Raw genomic sequence first — 18,829 nt, forward strand, 5'->3', positions numbered from 1 at the left:
ATACACACGATGAGCCGGCATACAAGTAGGGAGGGAGAGAGCTCTGTTTTACATGGGCCATAAGTCCCCAGTCCGTGTTCTGGCTGGCTGATTTTCCCTCTCGCTTGCCACAGAGCCTCTGGGATCAGAACCTCCCTTGCTGTTGTTTTAGGTGCAGGAATCATGAAGACTCAGCTCAGACCTCTCATTTATGGTAGGAAAAGCTGGCAGGACCTCTTCTCCCCTCCAGTGCTCACTCTGACCCCATGTCCACAAGCTTCTTTCTTCACAATTGACTGACTTTGGAAAGTGTGAATCACCAGGTCGCCCCACCCCACGGCTGTAAGGGTCGGTCTCCCCCAAACATCACAAGCTCCTGCAGGGGAGGGCGTGCTTGGTTCAATGTCCTGCTGTCACGTGTCATACGATGCTGGCCACAGTTAGCCTCCTAAGATGTATTTGTTGCCGAAAAGAATGAAGGGAACACGTATCAGAGGGTCAAAGGCGCAGGAATCGGTTCTTACACATGAGGACGTTCATGTGTAACTCATGAATCTACCCAATGGCTACCAGCTTTGCCCCTGAAGATGGTGTCTTACCCCCATCCGGGAAAAAGAAGACAAAGTCAAGAATGTCAGCCCTTTTGCTGCTATTGTGTTACATACCCGGTGCCAGGTTAGGTTACATCTGCAACCACTTTAGGTCGGGTCTGCTGTTGGGGGGCGGGGGGGGGGGGGAAGGTTGGGGCAGACGTTAAGGCAACAACCAAAAGAGAAACATGTGTTCTACTAGGGCAGAATCCACCACAGGCTCTGATGTCACCCTCCACAGCCACTCCAGTGGTTTGCAGCCCATCCTGCTCTCTCCCACTTTAAACGAGAGGCCCTGTGCTGTCTGTCTGGGTGCCGCTCTTCATAAGCTCCGGAGCGCCTCTCTTGCTGCCCAAATGATGCTTCCGAGCCTGCACCCAGGCCCGGGCCCTGAAAGAGAATCTCCCTTCAGCTCTACTCCGTGCAAGACTCTGTGCTGCCAAACACTCTCGGACAAAGAGAGAGCAACAGAGTAAGTTTGGCATAGTTGGAAAAAGGCTACAAATCCAAGAGCTGACAATTCCACATTGTGAAAAACACACACAAACCAGACTGGGCCAAAGACCACAACCTTTTCATCTGTTACGTAGACTCTGACCAGAATCTTCCAGCGTCCCCACGGAGCCACTGCCAACACTCAAGGGAGCAAAGTCAAGACCCACACGTAGTCACGGATGAGTGACTCATGAAACGTACCACGAATCAAGGCAGTGCCAGCACGTACAGCCGTGGGGGGAGCCTGGCTGTGGGAAAGCACGGGAGGGAGGCTAGTCAGAGCTACTGAGAGCCTCGCCTCTGCCCAGAGCTCGCCTCTTGCAAGAGAGGTCTGTGTAGACTCCAAGGCAGGAAAGGCACCGGAGCCTCAAGTCCAACAGGCTTTCCCACCGGACAAACCGGCAGGAGCAAGAAGATGGGATATGAAGGGAAAACACCCTATTTTTCCGACTCTCTCATCTTCAGTCTTCCACACCATGCAACAACACTGCTGACTTCAGGGTGTGGGTGGGACTCCCCCACCTGAACCCCTTACACATACAAAAGCAACTCTCCATGTATAGCACCTGGCTGTGCCCTAATCCAATGAGACTCTAATAATGTCTGACCCTAATAGTGTCCAGATCCCATAGGTTGTGGGCTCCATAGCACAGGTTTGCCTCTTCCCTTCAGAGTCACAGGCTGTCACTTATCCGCATGATCAGCTGTAAGTTAGGGTTCCTACCATGACCTCTGATTTAATGACTTTGTAGGATGCTCTCAAAGAATGCAGGATAATACCTTCTATACGATTACTGGAACATTCGTAAGGGTAGATCAACATGGAAGAGGCACATGGGACAATGTGTGCTGTGGAACTTGGATGTCTTTCCAGGTGTGCCAACCTCCACACACCTCCATGTGTTCAGCACCTCAGTGTTGTGTACCCAGGCCTTGTGGGAAGTTTACGGTAGCCTTATTATATGAGCAAGACTTGCTTAAGTTATCATCGATGGTGGTCAACTCTATCTCTGCCATGTCCCCTCCAGGGAGGTCAAGAGTGATACTGAAAGTTTCACACCCCTGTCGCGTTGGCCTGGCCAATGTCTTGCCCACCCTGAAGCTAGTCGGAGGGTCACCAGGAGTCATCTCATTAAAGCAAAAGGTGCTTCTGTCCCTCAGGGAAGGCAGAGGCATTTTCAGAGCTTTGGGAACAGGGTCAAAGACCAAAAGTTAGGACAGAGGGGCTTTAAAATTCTGTCAACAACCTGGGCAGAGTACAACACACCACTGTTTCTTCTTATGCAACACTGCCATGGTTCCCAAGTGACAGAGCACAGCACAGTTGCAACCAGCTGGGCTCTGCCCCAAACACCCAGGAGTTTCAGATGTCTGTATTCAATCTCCTACAATCTTGACAAAACAGGAGCAGACGCAGGGAACTCCAGAGAGCCAAGTGATAGGCACATTCAACACGCTGACAAAAGTGAAAGTTTCACGGGTGCATGCATGTCCCCAACTTAGCAGACTGTCCTACCACACACTCCGTTGTGTGACCCTTGTGCCTGAATGAAACTTTAAGAACTTCCCCTGCTGAGTCTGAATACTTATTGATGGTAGTGTAGTAGTTTTGTAGTTTCCAAAGTTGAGTTTCCAGTGTTTATTGCTGTGTGCTCCATTTCTCAGCAGGTTTTCCCAGAAGGCAGTTTAATCTAGAGAGCAAGCAGCAATGCCAAAGCCCCACGGTTTCCCAGGGAAACTGGATTCACTCCAGTTCCTAATGCAGCCTAAAAATATTTCCCCCTCCCCAGCTTCTAAGTGGTAGAGTGGATGCCTCATTGATCCCCTGGCTCCTTGACATCCAGGTCCCCAAATTTCCAATAAGAAACCATTTTATATATACACAACAAATCCTGGCCAGGGAAAATGCCACTCAAAGAACACCCCTAAGCCAGGCATACACACAGGCTGCTCAAGTTGGATTCCCAGCATCCACATGGAGTTTTACAATCCTCTAGAACTCCAATTCCAGGGGATCCAACCCTCTTCTAGCCTCAGCAGGCACCATAATCATCTTGTCTCAGCCACTCAAGTGCTGAGATTAAAGACATGCTCACCATGACTGGCTATCACTCCTTTTTTTTTTTTTTTTTAACCAAAGTCACAGGAGCAGAGGGCCAGGCTCTGGTGGAGCCAAATGCCCAGTGGTCTGTGGGATCTGGAGCTGGCTGAACATGGAAATTCTGGGAGGTAGTTCTTCCAGAGAAGCCCAGAAAAATGTCCTCGTCCCACCTCACAGAGCCCAGACAAGGCCACCTCTCCTCAGGAAAGAAGCTGTGGTCACCAGGTCATGAGAGTAGAAGTGGCAGACCCTCTGCCCCGTGGGCTCTCTAGCCTCTGACAGCCACAGAGGGAATGACAGTCACAGGGAGAAGAGGTGAATGCATGGGGCAGGGAGTTTGATTTCATTAGTCAGGGGCCCAGGGCTTGAAACACAAGCACCGACTTCTCAAACTCCATTTTCATGTTTAGCATCTGTTGAGTCCTCATAAATGAGTCTAACTGTTCTCTTGCCAAAAGTAAAGTTTAAAAAACCACTAAATGTGTATGTTAATTTGGAAACCTTGCCTCTCTGGCTCTGGGCTCTGAGGTGAGGATTTAAAGGTCAGAGCTAGAACCAGGCATGTGGTACACACCTTTAATCCAGCACTCTCAGGGGGCAGAAGCTGCCCTCGAACTCACAGAACTCTGCCTGTCTGGTCTACACAGTGAATTCAAGGTCATAGAGAGACCCCGCCTCAAAGGGGTAGGGTAAAGGGTTGGGTGTTAGGGAGGGAGTCAAACAGAAATAAAGACCATAGTGTAGAGGAAGGGAGGAGAAAATTCTGGTTTGAGCAGGAAGTCACAGGAGGGATAAGGTAAACTATAATTTTTGAGGAACCAAAGCTACAGACCATGAGAGGGGATGCGGAGGGCAACCAGCCGGAAATCTTCCCTGATGCCCAAATGCAAGTCTTTAGGATACAGAGAGACAGAGACACTGTCCAGAATTCAGTCACATTTTGAACTCTAGGGGTCCCCAGTAGAAGGGGTGGAACAGAGCTAAGCCCCAATTCAAACCTGGATCAGCTCCCCAGGCCTCAGTGTTTCAGAAGGGGTAGGATGGAGGCGGGGTGGGGACCGAGTCAGTGACTTACACTGTACGCATTGATTATCAGTTGAATAATATTTTTGGAGTCGCCATGCAGAATCTCCACAGTGGTTCCAGGTATCAGTGCTGTAAAATTCTTGGAAAAACAAACAAACAAAGAAATTACTTTTTGCCTTTTTGCGCTGGCTAATTTTACATCAACATGACACAGTCTACAATCATCAGAGGTGGGAACCCCAGCTGAGAAAATGCCTCCCTAACACTGGACTGTACGCAGTCTGTAGAGTATTTTCTTAATTAGTGATGACAGGGAAGGGCCCAGCTGACTGTGGGTGGCGCCATCCCTGAGCTGGTGGTCCTGGGTTCTATAAGAAAGCAGGCTGAGCAAGTCACGGGGATCAAGCAGTAAGCAGCCCCCCTTCATGGCCTCTGCATCAGCTCCTGCCTCCGGGTTCCTGCCTCCAGGAGTGTCTGTCCTGACTTCCTTCTGTGATAGACTGCAGATGTGGAAGCCTAGCCCAAATAAACCCTTTTTCCCATAACTTGCTTTTCGTCGTGGTGTTTCATTTCGGCAACAGTAACCCTATCTAAGACACCTTCCGTCCTGGAGTCAACAGTTCACTGTGGACAGGAGTAAGGACCAGACTGTGCTCGGCCACTTTCCCACACCACACGCTGGAGAAGGCACCATGGGAGAGGCAAGAAAGAGTGGAGTGAGTACACTCGGTCAGCTGTGCAGGGGAGCCGCTCACCCTCTGGGACCACTTTGGCCCTCCTGATTCTTTCGCCATCACTGCTGGCAAATTTTCAGATGGCTCTGCCTGTTCTACAGGAGCAGAGAGGGCCACTTCCCAGGTGTCTGAGGAACACTCTATCTTATCAGTAAGAAGTTTAGATATGAAGGGTGTCCTAAGACCTTTGATACCCACGCTAGATTCTGGGACAAAGCCCTTTGTCCTAGCACAACTCCTGAGTGCTGCATTGACAGCAGGCCAGAGGCCCCTTGGCTCTCAGGCTGTACAGGTCTCCCCATTCTGAGAGAGACAAGTCAAGGAGGATTTCTCCTCTCGTGAAACAAAGCCCAATGCAGCGCCTGCAATCAATCCTTTTAAACCCGCAGTTTGCAGTGGACAACTTTTAACCCACGACGTTGCATCAATCAAAAAGTAAGTTTCTTTCCATTTCATCATCTAAAATAAGCTCAGGCTCAGAGAAGGTCCAGAATTCAGGGAGACACCATGGCATTTTCACAACTCATAAGGCAGAAGCCTTTGAGACACAATCAAGCGTAAGTTCTTACGAGATTAAGGGATTCCTGACAATATCCCCTTCACAATGTACAGGACATCAGGGTGATCTGGGTTTATACTTAGCTCACATGAGCTCTTGCATGGCCAAATAGTTTGTGCGTGTGTGCACGTGCGTGCGTGCATGCGTATGCACCCACCCTGAGATCCTACACGAAGGGGCCAGAGATTAGACTGATGTCTTCTGTTACTCCCCAAGGAGCTTGAATGCAACTTGCAGCTTGCTGTGATTGCCAGCATGGTGGCCCAAGTGACAGCCAGGAAAAGACTTGTTGGCTTGAACAAGCCCATCGCTCTTTTCTCAGCCACTGACTGCTTTTTGAGAGGGCTACTGTCCTGGGCCACTCCTGGCCTCCCACTCTCTGCAGGAAGGCGTAGAGCTGGAAAACTGAGTTAGCCATGCAGGCTGCCTAGCGTCTGTTCCAGTTTCCTCTATGCAGGATTTCAGTTCATGTTTTTCTTCTCAGCTGGAATAGGCCTCGTGTCTCTAGCCATCTTCTGATAATGATAGTTCACACTATTTTTCTAGGTATTTCTCTGAATTAAATTAGATGAAACAGTTCAGACTTCTGGTGAAGACACTCATGGCCATGTGAACATTCTAGAGTCCCCTTAGTCTTATTATCTCCAAGCATAGCTAGAAAGGGACACAGTGTTTGCCTCCTTTGACCCTGTCCACTCCCACTCTGATCGCCAACCGGCTTTAAGTCAGAAAGAGCTCCAGATTAGGCCACGCCCCCCGTACCTTGTAGAGCATATAGTGGTTCTTCGTCACTGCAAAGATGAGGTTGATGTTGTTCTCTGCCAGCTTCTCCCCAAGCAAGGCAAGTGATGGATAGTCCTAAGGCCAAGGCAAAAGTCAAGACTGCAACAGTTTCAACTGGCTGGACACCACCAGCATGTGACCTGCAGGCAGGCAAAACTCCCAGAAGTCCCCATTGGGCCCAGTCCCTGAGCTCATCAATGACTCCTGAACTAAGAGGTTATGGGAAGAGACGCTCAGAAAAAGGCCCCTCTAGGGTTCACCAGACACTCTCAAAGTGTGGGCGTGAGGACTGGAGCATCTCTAGGTGTGATCTGTAGCCCCCTTCATCCCTTCAGGAGGGATGGGAACCATTACGCCTCCAGGAAGATCAGCCCCACCTCCTGCCATCTGCCACCAACACCAATTAGCTTGCCCCCTTCCTACGGGTGCCCCTTGCATAATTTTCATTTTCCTGTGCCTAACAGTTAAGCCAAATGCCTGCAGATCCTGCTCATGGCTCAGAAAGACGAAGGAGGCCACTGCTCTCTGGAATGAGTAGTGATGCTGGGAGGTGTATGTGCGTGTAGAGGGGAGGTGAATCCAAGTGAGGAGAAAGGAAGGATAAGAGCAGTTTAGCGAGGTCCATAAGGATTTTAAGAGCTACTGGTGGGTACAGGGGTCGCCACTGGGTGAGGTCCTATAGTTACAGGCCAAAATGATGAATAAAACTGGATCCCCAGGATGGAGTAGAACAAAGTGAGCACTGAGGAGCAAGTAAGTTTCCAGGGACAGGGCAGGCATGGGATGACAGGGAGAGGTAAGGGGAGCCCTCCCAGTCCTCACCATCTGGTTGGATGCAGTGTATTCATTGGCTTCATTCAGGTGACACTGGCCATCGTGTGGTTGAACCAAGCCGCCCAGTTTTCCATCCAGCGCAATGTGGGGCACGTCATCCGTTGTGAACACCAGCAAGTGCAGAGCATCTTTGCGCCAACCGATCTTTTCCTGAAAGACAGAAGACAGAGGGTGCTGTAGCCTGAACAAATCTGCCCGGGGCATCATCCAAGACAACAGCAGCTGGCAGCAGGGCTCCAAACCATCCAAGGCAGCAGCTGGCAGCAGGGCTCCAAACCATCGGAATCAGAGGCATGCCCTTCCCGCAGCAGCACGGCCTCTCACTTAGACCCACTCCACAGAGGCACAGATGAGAAATCGCCAAGCTCTGCCCACACAGGCCCACATGCCTAGACACCCACTCCAGCAGCATCCTCTTCCCCGGGCCTGACTTCATCCAAAGGCTACATCTCTGGTCGGGCTCCCAAACAAGCCTGACCCCACCCTGATGTCTTCATTACATGCACTGGCTAAGACTGTAGAAGATGATGGTTAAACACTTCAGACCCTGGTAGACAGGAATCATTCAGAGTGAAACACCCAAATGGCCAAGAGATGGTAAGAAACACCATCTATCCTGGTAGGTGCGAACTCTCCAAAACTTCCAGAAATCACTTCAATGCCCAGAGTACATCAGATGAGCTATTTTTACCTTACTGCTTCACTACATGGGATTACCTGAGGCTCAGCTAAACAAAGTACCACGGCAAGGGAGAGGCTCCATACCATTCATATGCAGCCATGATAGCCACAATATCGCACAAAGACACTCAAGAACTATCATAGGAAGAATTGAAACTCTGCCAAGAGTCAGAGATGCTACCCATTAGGTAAGGAACTCACAGAGGTGGGATTCATAGACCCCAAAGGTCAAACGCTGGTGTCCTCCTCAAGGGCAGATGAGGACTTGCGTACCACCCTCCCACTCATCATCGTCTGAACAGCTATGATGCCGCCTTATCCCATTTAAAAGCAGCATGGGCACAGAAAAATATATCATATTATCAAACAAAACAGGAAGAGAAGAGGAAAAGGGATTCAACAGAGGCCTGGAGACCGGCTGTAGAAAAGAGCAGTCACCTAGTGAGGAGTCAGGTTTGTAACCACGTAACTTTTGTCCAACAAGCAGCTACCCATTTCCTGCTGTGGGTCAGATCCCTTGGAAGGTCACAGATCTACAAAAAGCTTATTCTGGCTCTTAAAGATATTCCATTTAAATGAAAACAGCAGCTTCAACATACCATGAAGGTATTAAGGAAGGCAAATACAAGGTTAATGGAAGCCAGGGAGGGGAGGAGGAGGAAGAAGAGGATGATTTTGATGACGATGAGGACAAGATGATGATGATGGGGAGGAGGAAGAAGATGATCATGATAATGATGAGGATAAGATGATGATGATGATGATGATGATGATGATGATGATGATGATGATGATGATGATGGGGAGGAGGAAGAGGATGATTATGATGATGATGTGGATAGGATGGGGATGATGATGATGATGGGGAAGAGGAGGAAGAGGCTCATGATGACAAGGAGGATAGGATGAGAAGGATGATGATGGGGAGGAGGAGGGTAAGAGATGACTGTGATGGAGGACTGAGGTAAAGAAAGCCCTTCCCAATTTGGATAAAACTCAAGCTGCTCTGGAAGGATGAAGGAGAACCCTTCAAGGAAATGGGAAGAAGAAATAGGGAGGGAGCAGAAAAGAAACAGGCATTGTAGGCATTGGCAGAAAGATAGGAAAGGGACACAGCAAAGAGACCCCCACATCTTGGGGAGCTAAAGCCCCCTCATAGCTATACCGACAAGCTAGTCATGGGACAGGAGCTGGGTCAAGGCTTTTCTTGGTGGGACAAGAAGAAGATGTAGAGCAGCTGCCAGGGTTGTGCTAGGCTCTGACTCCTGGTCTGTTATTTTTCACGTTCTGAATGTGTATGCATACACTTAAAAAGAGAGAATGCCACACTACATAAATTATCCCTCAATAAGCCAGACTTTAAAAAGAACCACCAGCTTTAAGAAATATTTATCTGTCAACTCAGTGATTTTATTTCACGGGACTCTAGTCACAAAAGTACCACGAAATTATGCATAACCATGTTTGATCGGGAGTAAGGAAAAAAGGGCAAAGACATGAATATCCTAGATGGGAATAGGGATGTGAACTGAGATAGCCTCTCCCCCACACTAGAAATTATGTTCATAAGAAGTCTGAAATTAGCCAGATGGTGGTGGTGCACACCTTTAATCCCAGCACTCGGGAGGCAGAGGCAGGCTGATCTCTGTGAGTTCAAGGCCAGCATGGTCTACAGAATGAGTTCCGGGACAGGCTCCAAAGCTACAGAGGAAAGAAAACCCTGTCTTAATAAACAAGAATAAAAAAGTCTGAAATTACGTTCAGACAATGACGATGGAAGAAAGAAGCAGATATTTGTAGTATGATTACCAAGCGCGTAAGAAACATAGAATTCTGTTTTAAAAGACCAGGAGACATTGGGGGGAAATGCCATAATGTGTTTGGAGTTGAATTATGAGTAATCTTTTTATTCCCATTATTTTTAAACTATAAGCACGGTATTTGTGAGACTGATCTTTGAATGCTTTGTTCAGGTTCCGTTTTTCTCTGGCAGCTTCTCTGTAGTCTGGTGGAAACAGAGACAGATGAGGGGTTAGGTTAGCAAGGCTCAGACAACACTGAACTTGGATGTGTGTGCACAGTGAAGGAGACATCTCAGGAAAGAGCCCGGTACACAGCAGTGTTTAATCTACGACTGCTAGATCCCAAAATCAATGTTTGCTGGAAGGAAAGCAGCTGGAACAGGCAGCGCTCCACGAATAACAGTAAGTCTATTTCCTCTAAGTGGACTCCTGATCACTAAATGGTGTCAACAGCCTTGGCCCAGAGGTCAGGTCACAGGAATGGGTCAGAACACAGTCAACTCACCCACGTAGGCTGTCAGCTTGCAGACTTCACATGGCAACTCCAGAGTATTTATATTCAAAATAAACTGCCTACTGTCTGGCTGCCCATAAGGTTATTTGTGTTGAAGACTTGCGTTTTGTATTCCATGTTCAAGACGAGGGACAACACTGGGTAGGGAGGTTTTATTCCTTTGAAAGGAAGTTACTGAACTATGATGCAGAACATCCGAGGGAGCTAGAGCCCAACATCTCTGGAAGAGATGAATCTACGTTCAAGTCTCTGCTTTGCTCCAACTGTGGAGCCCTATGAGAGCCCCTCGTTTCTCTCAGCCTTTGGGAAACGGAAATTGAATCTGCTTGGCATGGCTGCTGCTGGGTCTTTCTATACAGTAGATCTGAAAAAGTGCTTGGCACATAAAGGAACCTATCACAGAACTCAAGATTATTATTCAAGGGCCAGGATTAACCAGTTTACTTTCCTCCTCTTTCACTACTTGGTAGTAAGGCCACATAACTGTTACAGGGACGATGAATTATTCCAAAGCAAGTGGTTAGAAAGCCCTGCATTAATTAAGAACCTGCTGCATGCACGTTAAAATGGGCAAAGTTAAGTTGGCCATGTGGCACACACCTATAATCCCAGCCCTTAGGGTGCTGAAGGAGGATCATGAGTCTGGGGCCAGCCTGGGCAGAGTGAATTTGAGGTCATTCTGAACTACAGAGTGAGACTCTGTGTAGTGGCTTAAGAGAGAAATGTCGTCAGAGGTTTGGCTGTTTGCACACGGGGTCCCTATTTGGTGGTACTGTTTGGACAGGTCCTAGAACCCTTAGAAGGAGCAGCCTTGCTACAGGAAGTACGCTACTGGGGGATGGCTATGAGTGTGTTTAATGCCTCTCCCCACTTTCAGGTTACTCTCAGCTTCCTGTGTGACAAGATGTGAACAGCCAGCTTCCTGTTTCAGCTGCCTGCTGCCATGCTTCCCCAACCACAGCGGATTCTCTCTCTCTCTGGAACCATAGCCAATACAAACCCTTCTGCAGGTGGCTTTTGGTCAGGGTGTTTACCACAGGGACAGAAAAGGAACCAGGACACCTGGTCCCAAAACAAATAAAAGACCTCAAAGGCTGATGTCTGTGTGTATGCCTGAAGGCCAGAAGAGGGCACCAGACCTCATTATAGATGGTTGTGAGCCACCATGTGGCTGCTGGGAATTGAACTCAGGACCTTTGGAAGAACAGGCAATGCTCTTAACCTCTGAGCCATCTCTCCAGCCCCCACTGACAATTTCTTAACACGTTAAACACTATGATCAGACCAGCTAACCTGCTCCAGGTATTAACCCAAAAGAAACAGAAGTATAGGTTCATAAAAAAAAAAAAAAAAAAAAAAAAAAAACCCAAGAACATTGATATTCATAGAACTTTCTGGGAATAGACAAAAACTAGAAACAGCCCAAATCCATCAGCAGGTGAACAGTTAAATAAACTGCTGGGTAGCTGTGCAATGCTAGACCACAAAGGGATGAATGAGTGGACACATTTGCCAGCAAGGAGGACTCTGGGAATGATGGCACAGACTCTAACAGGCCAGACAAAAAAGAATAATGTACGGTATATATAAAATTTTAGCAAGTACATCTAATGTGCAGCGAGAGTCAATTTGTGGTTGCCAAGGGAGATGCAGAAGGAGAAATGACAGGGGTATGAACTCACGGTCTAAATGATATGTTCATTAGCATATTGACTGGGGTGGGGGACCTGCATGCCTGCCAAAGCGCCCAAGTGGAGGCCAATTTGTGGGAGTTGGTTCTCCCTTTCCACCATTTAAGTGAGACCTAGGGCTCAAACTCAGGTTGTCAGGCTTGGTGGCAAACATCTTTCCTGGATGAGCTATCTCACCAGTCCGATATTATTTTGGATTTGATGATGATTTCTTGAGTAAATGTACATGTCATTTTCTTCAAATGGGGCCAGGTACGGTAGAACGTATGTATGAGTAATCCTAGCATTCGGGAGGCTGAGGGCAGAAGGATTCCAAGTTTGAAATCAGCCTGGGGTACATGTAAGAGACTATTTTAAAACCCAAAGCAAAAAGAAGATAAAAAGTGTGCCAGATACACAGTTTCAGAGTATGGTTTACGAATGTTGCTATTTTAAAGACCACATAATATATAATATAAAATAAAGAACATTTTAAAGGCACATATTTTTAAAGGTTTGTTTTGCTCAGAGTGTAGTTTAAACACAACACATTCCAAGGGCACGCCTGTGGCCGGGAGGGGACTAGGAATGTCACACATCGACACTTTTCCTTGGCTGCAACTGCAGGCTTGAAGTTAGGCGCTGGTAGATCTGGGTCCAGCCCTACAGCTGCTTCATCTTACCTGTGTGACCTTGAGGGAGGCACTTAATGTTTGACAAATATCAGTGTGCTCATCTATAAGGGGGAGATAACAACTACTAACTAATAAAACACAGCTGTTGAAAGGAGTAAACAAAACGCCACACAGGGCAGCCAGCGGCGGACCTGCAGCGTGGTAAAGAGGCAGTAACTGTACTCACTGCCAACCACCACCCTTTTCATGGAGCCAAAAACCCCCAGCTTTGCCTCGAATTCGCAAGCTCACGGCCAGCCACTCTTCCCGTGATGTTTATCTCCTTTCTCCTCATTTGCATTTCCTAATTTTCAAGTTGAATGTTTTCTTTTTGAAAATGATTTTCCAAAGGGTCTACCTTTCAGTTAAATCTTTCCCTAAGTCTGAGTAAAATCAACACGTAAACAAAACTGAGGTCATTAAACAGATCAAGGTCAGCCCTTGGATGAAAATGTCAAGGGCGGGCGGAACGGAAGCTCACTGGACTCCGGCAAGAAACCTGGCACCCGGCCAGGACTGCGGTTCATTTGGCTTCTCTGTCTGCTGGTCAGATCTGTATCTATTCACTGCCAGCCTGCTTTCAGCTTTTAACCTCCCAGTCCACATTCAGTTTAGGTGACCGCGCCTCTTATGTTACTGAGAAACAAGCAACGGGTCCCCTCCTCACCAGTCCCTACAGTGTGCCGCAGCTCCAGAAAGATGGTGGTCAGTCTGTATGTACCCTCTTCTCCTTCCTAAAACTTCAAGCCTCCTGCTCTCTGCTCTGATCTCACTGTCCCCAAGGAAGGCGGGCTCCTCCCTCCTTGAGACAACACAGCCCGGTAAATCCCACCCTCTCTGGAGAACATCCCATCAGTCTCTCCCTGGTTCCTTCCCACGTGCTTAAAAATATACTCGTAGCCCAGTGATCATAACCCTTCTGTGACCCTGCTTCTCCAATGGACTCTCACGCCTCATCTCTCTTAAATGTTGCCTCTGTTTCTTCACTCAGTTCCCCATAATCTGACCTCTCTCAGCTGCCCATAGAAAGGAGAAGTAGGGACTGAGAGTGGGGACCAGCCCTTCCCAGTCTAAGAAAATAAACAAAAACTGGCTACTCCCCAAGGCGCAGACAGACTCGCTGGCCTATTCATCTCCAACAGCTGGCCCCAGAGAGCCTGAGGTCTGGAAGAAGAGACTGGGGTGCAGGGGGCTTGGTTTCTGTATTTTGAGGACACAGGTCTCTAACCTATGGGGCAACTTAGTTTCTTGAGGATGGAAGGAGTCGCTTGGTGACTACAATGTCTGACAAAGGAAAGCGGTCCTTCACACGTCAGAGAATAGTTTCCACCCTCTGGTTCCTAGCTCTCCTGAGAGACCCCCCCCCACACCCACACACACAACAGTAAAGTGGCTGTATGGGCAACCAGAGGAAGGCAGAGAAAGATTTGCTAGACACCAGTTTAAAGTAAGCTGTGCTTAGCAAATAAAATTTGTGTATATGGGAGGAGGTGGTTGTGGTGGCCAATCAAAGAAGGGATGTTGATGAGACCTACAGGAGACAGGCTCAAGCCAGCTACTGGGAGTCCAAACCACCAGGGAGTGACTGGGTAGAAAAGTCACCGGGAGGCTAGGGAAGCTGCTCGGTGGCAGAGCACCAGCCTAGCATGCATGAGGCCCTGGATTCGATCCAAAATCCTGAAGAGGGCTGGGAAGAAATGAAGAAGGGGAGGGAGAGGAGTGCTGAGGAGGGAGGGGAACTGGGAGAGAAACATTTTTTTCTTCGGCGGGGTGGGGGTGGGGTTCCTACACAGGGTCTCGCTACGTAGTCCTGGCTGTCCTGGAACTCACTACGTAGACCAGGCTGTCCTGGAACTCAGAGATCTGCCTGTCTCTGCCTCCCAAGGGCTGGGATTAAAGGTGTGCGCCACTACACTTGAGAAAAACAGTCTCTGTGGGCTGGAGAAATAGTTCAGAGGTACAACGTATGCCTAATAGGCACCAGGTCCTGGGTTCAATTCCAAGCACAAAACAAACAAACACAACATGCCCAAGGCTCCACAGACCCATTTTGTAAAAAGTTATTTACACATAGGGACCACATAGAGCATGGCAAGTCAGAGGGGCCATTCCCAAGAAAGTGTGTTTATGGAAATATGTAAGGAACCCCAGTGAGCATCAGCCAGCCTCTCTCTGGTGCAGGAATCTTTCCTCTGGCATTTGAGCCAATGGGCTCAGAGCCCACATCCACTCTCTGCCTCATCAGGCAGCTGCTCTGGCACTGAGCAGCAATCCTTGTTAGAAATTCTTCTCTATCAGCAACCCTGGGACTCCAGGCTGCTGCCCCATGTCTACTCATGTGCCCCCTCCTCTGTGATAGGTGAAGTCAGTTAATACACTCCTCACAGTATCTCCCTCAGGGGACAGCTTTTCAATGTCCAGCACCATCCACCTACCCATCTCTGCTTTCTTACTATCACCATTTTAAAACAGAGCTTTCATTTTACATGCGTGTGTGTCTACCTGAAGGTGTATGTATGTGTACCTCATGCATGCAGGTGCCTGCAGACGTCAGAAGAGGGAGTCAGATCCCCTGGAACTAGAGTTATAGATGGTTGTGAGCTTCCATGTGGACCAGGAACTAAACCTGTGTCCTCTCCAAGGGCAGGAAGCTCTTAGCCCCTGAGCTATCTTTGTAGCCCCTCTATACATTTAAAACATAATCTCCAGGGCAGACCTAGTTCACTAGATGTGTTATGGCCCACAAAGAGGAAGGTAAGGCTGAGACAGAGGCCTACAGACCTCTGATTGGGCCCTGAGTACATACATGGCCTGTGTCAAACGCATCTTCCTTTAGGGTCACAGTGAGCCCAAGGCTCCCCAGATTCATTCAGTAACACTTACTTACATGTGTGAACCACCAGAGCATGGCAAGTCAGAGGAGCATATTCAAGGATGTCCTGTGGGGAATTTGGAGAGGGTCTGGGAATCTGAGAGAAGGCCATATCTCTCCTATCTTAGGAAACAGGAGGAGGTACCTGCCTCTGTGTTGTAGCTCACTGCCCTGGCTCATTAGTGCGGAGACAACACCACACTCTGTGGAAAGCTACTCAAATGCGGTCCTAGAATAGAGGCCCATCAGCTTCGGTGAGGACAGAATTGCCCAGCTCTCCCATCTCAAGATCATTCCTCCAACCACGAAGACGTCCTTAAGTTGGAAGTCAATACTACCCCATAGTCCTAGCTGGCACTGAAGAATCATTCGCCCCAAACTTCCCCTCTGCTAAAAACGATCCATTCTGCGAATGGCAGTGTCTGATTCTATGAGAGCCTAGAAGCAGAGTTGGTTGGTCTGAGGCCCCTTCAAAACTGGGGCAGATAAGGAAGAGTCCAAAGCTCTCCCACTTTACAGACAGGAAAGCTGGGGACGTGCTCCATCGGCTTGCTGGCCTTGGGACCACCCAGTGGAAATCCCAAGCACCATCAATTACAGACCAACTGTGCCTGATGAAAAGCAAAGTTGTGACTCCACAGAGAAGCAGCAGTATGGCCATCTTAGTTGTCCCACGGAGTTGTGGGTAACCTCAATGGTGCCTTAGGCCAGGCTCACGTTGGATGCTCACCCCTACCACTTCTCTGCTCTCGTGTGATTTCAAAGACGGCACAAGCTCCAATGTCAACGTTAAGTACATTTAATGCATGCACAGGGATCCATCTACCAGCTCCAGCCCTGACATTTCTACCTGTAGCAATTTGGAGACGTTATTTAACTTGTCACAATAGGAAACAGTACAATCACTTTCAAAGGGAAGAGTAAAAGAAACGTGTGGAGCTTGGTGCACAGCCAGGGAGAAGGAAAAGAACTGAGCCAGCCTTTAGGGGGCCATTGGGTCCTAAGAGGCCCGTTTGCCCAGCTGCTCCTTAGATTTTGTTCTCTCTTTGTCTTCCAAGTAGGGTAAGCTTAGGCAGATCTGTGGCCACCTCAACCTCGAGCCCCTCACTGTACCTCATGGGTACATAGTAAGTACTCAACAGACTTTCAGATTGTCAAGAGAACACTGTACATTAACCTTTCCAGAAGGGGTTGAGGGGAAGAGGGAACAGGTACGGAGGAGGAAGGGAAGAGAGAGGGGCGGCCTGTTTGGCCAGTGCAGATTCCCCAGCAGACCCGAGCTTGAGGACCAAAGCATCTTAATTGAAACATGGCCCATGGGGGAAATCAAGTTTTCATTGTGGGATTGGCTTCCCGAATGACCAACCACACTGACATTTGGGCCTGTTTCCATCACTCTGTAACAATAAACATGTTCTCCTTAGGAGTTTGTTTTTCCTGCTTCTAACCATACTTTGTAATGGAATATACTTGGGAGAAAAAAAATCTGCTCTGTGGTTAATGAGGCCACAGTGTAGAATTTCTTTCCTTAAGGAAAGAAGTCGCCTGTGACTCAGGGTCCAAACATCCACCTCAAGTCCAAAGCCCAGAGAGCACGGCAGGGTATCTCTGGTGCAGGCTGGGGAGCAGGGGCCAAGCTGGGCTGAAGGCACTGTAGAATGCTGAATGTTGAGCCATACAGATTTTCCATTAGGGGATTAAGGATATAGCTCAGTTCTAGTCTGAGCAGCAAGACCTGTAGTGATTTCTAGCACTACAGAAAGTACATGAATAAATAAAGTGTTTGGTTTTTTGTAGGAGAGATGCCAAAAGGCAATATCAATGACAGACAAATAGTAATGATTTCATATGGACCAGTGGAATGCTTATAAAAAGGATGTTTAATTTACCCTTAATTGGATCCCCCAACACAAATAAAACAGTAGCTGGACATGATGGTACACGCCTTTAAGGCCAGTGATTAGGAGCAGGGCAAGTGGATTGCTTTGAGTTAAGGGGCCAGCCTGGTCTACATAGTGAGTTCCAGGCAACTTAGGGAAACCTATCTTTAAAAAACACAAAGCCCCAAGAGCAGGGTCCTTCTCTCAGTTTCTTTCCTTTTCTCTCCACCAGAGCGGCTACTGATTGAGAGTATTGCAATAACCGTACTAACAACTCCACCTCAGAGGGCGGGTATCGCACACTACGGATGCCACAGAGGCAGCAGAGCATGGTGGGAAGGTGGATGAGCGAGGCGCAGGGGGATCTGGGCTATTTCTGAGCTTCCTTCAGGAGCACAGAGACACCTATGAGCACAAGGCACTGTTCCCTCGCCAAGTGTGTAAACAAACCTAGCCTGTGCCAGGCAGTGCAAAATGACAGCACCTATAGTATCTCAAAGAGCAGACACCGCATTCAAGTAATGCCCTGACCTAGTGAGGGTGATCGATCAGGGAAAATTTCCTGATGGACAGTCAAGCTTTGCAACACAAGTGAACCAGGTTGGCCATGCAAAGAATGGGAAAGCAGTCCTGAGGGCTGGGAGGTCACTCAGTGGGAGAGAGCATTTGCCCAGTATGTTTGCAGGTTAGAGGGTCAAGTTCCAGTCTTCCATTTCTGAACCACCCTGCAATACACATGCATGCACATATGCGCGTGCGCATACACACACACACACACTGATGTTTAAGGAAAGCAGGTTCAGGGAGGGATGGTATTCAAACATGGGGCTTTGGGGCGGGGAAGCCCCACTGTATTGTAATGGGAAGAAGGCAGTTATGCATTTGTTAAAATCTATAGAATGCACAACGAACACCAAGACTGAACCCTAGCATAAAATGCACTGTGTGTGTAATGGGTCAACGTCGGTCGGCTCATGAACTGGAATAAGCAAACCATACTGATGTGGGCTATGGCGATGCAGGAGGCTGGAGGTGGGGCGGAAATAGCTTGATGCAATGAATTCTATTAAGAAGACAGAAAGTGAAGGAAAGCCAGGAGTGTCGGGGAGAAGGAGTAAGCAAAAGGAGCAGTGCATGCAAGAGTCCAGCTGCAGTCGGATAAGTGACTCCAGGCTGCTGCGGTTGGAGTACAGAAGCCATGAAGGAGGCCGAGGAAACTGATATACTGGCCATTATAGAAGCAAAACCTCAGGCACCCTGGAGCCACCTGGACTTGCCCCTGACTGCCTGTCCCTGCCGCGGTCAGTGAGGGGGGCTGCCAGCATGTGTAGATGCCTCCTATGACGGGAAGGGAGGCAGGCACGCAGCTGGTTTATACAGAGGGTGATGGAGATGAGCTCTTGCCAGTGCTATTGGTAATACTGAGCTATTTCCCACCCCTTGTGTGAGAATACCCAGCTGTCAGCTGTAGAACCCCAGCACAGCAAACCACAGGTCACAGACTTTGCACCATCACCAAACTAGTGGAGTGATGGGAAATCATGTATTAAACCACAGTCAAGGGACCAGGGAGATGGCTCAAACCAGTCGAAAACGCTAGCTGCACAAGCCCGGCAACCCAATTCGATCCAGAAA

The 18,829-nt window shown here is 48.5% G+C and overlaps 1 protein-coding gene across 2 annotated transcripts in view; it reads right to left on the bottom strand.

Moving 5' to 3' along the window:
- The window catches only part of Itgb5 (integrin subunit beta 5), a 108,748-nt gene that overhangs the window by 38,330 nt on the left and 51,589 nt on the right, over positions 1-18,829 (bottom strand). For both annotated transcript variants that reach the window (XM_057765405.1, XM_057765404.1), the window contains exons 6-8: positions 7,090-7,251; positions 6,247-6,342; positions 4,241-4,330 (exon numbers count right to left, since the gene is read on the bottom strand). In XM_057765405.1, the coding sequence (XP_057621388.1) occupies positions 4,241-4,330; positions 6,247-6,342; positions 7,090-7,251 (348 nt within the window). The remainder of the gene's footprint in view (positions 1-4,240; positions 4,331-6,246; positions 6,343-7,089; positions 7,252-18,829) is intronic.

Source organism: Chionomys nivalis, chromosome 3 (genome assembly GCF_950005125.1).
Source record: "Chionomys nivalis chromosome 3, mChiNiv1.1, whole genome shotgun sequence".
NCBI classification, from domain to species: domain Eukaryota; kingdom Metazoa; phylum Chordata; class Mammalia; order Rodentia; family Cricetidae; genus Chionomys; species Chionomys nivalis.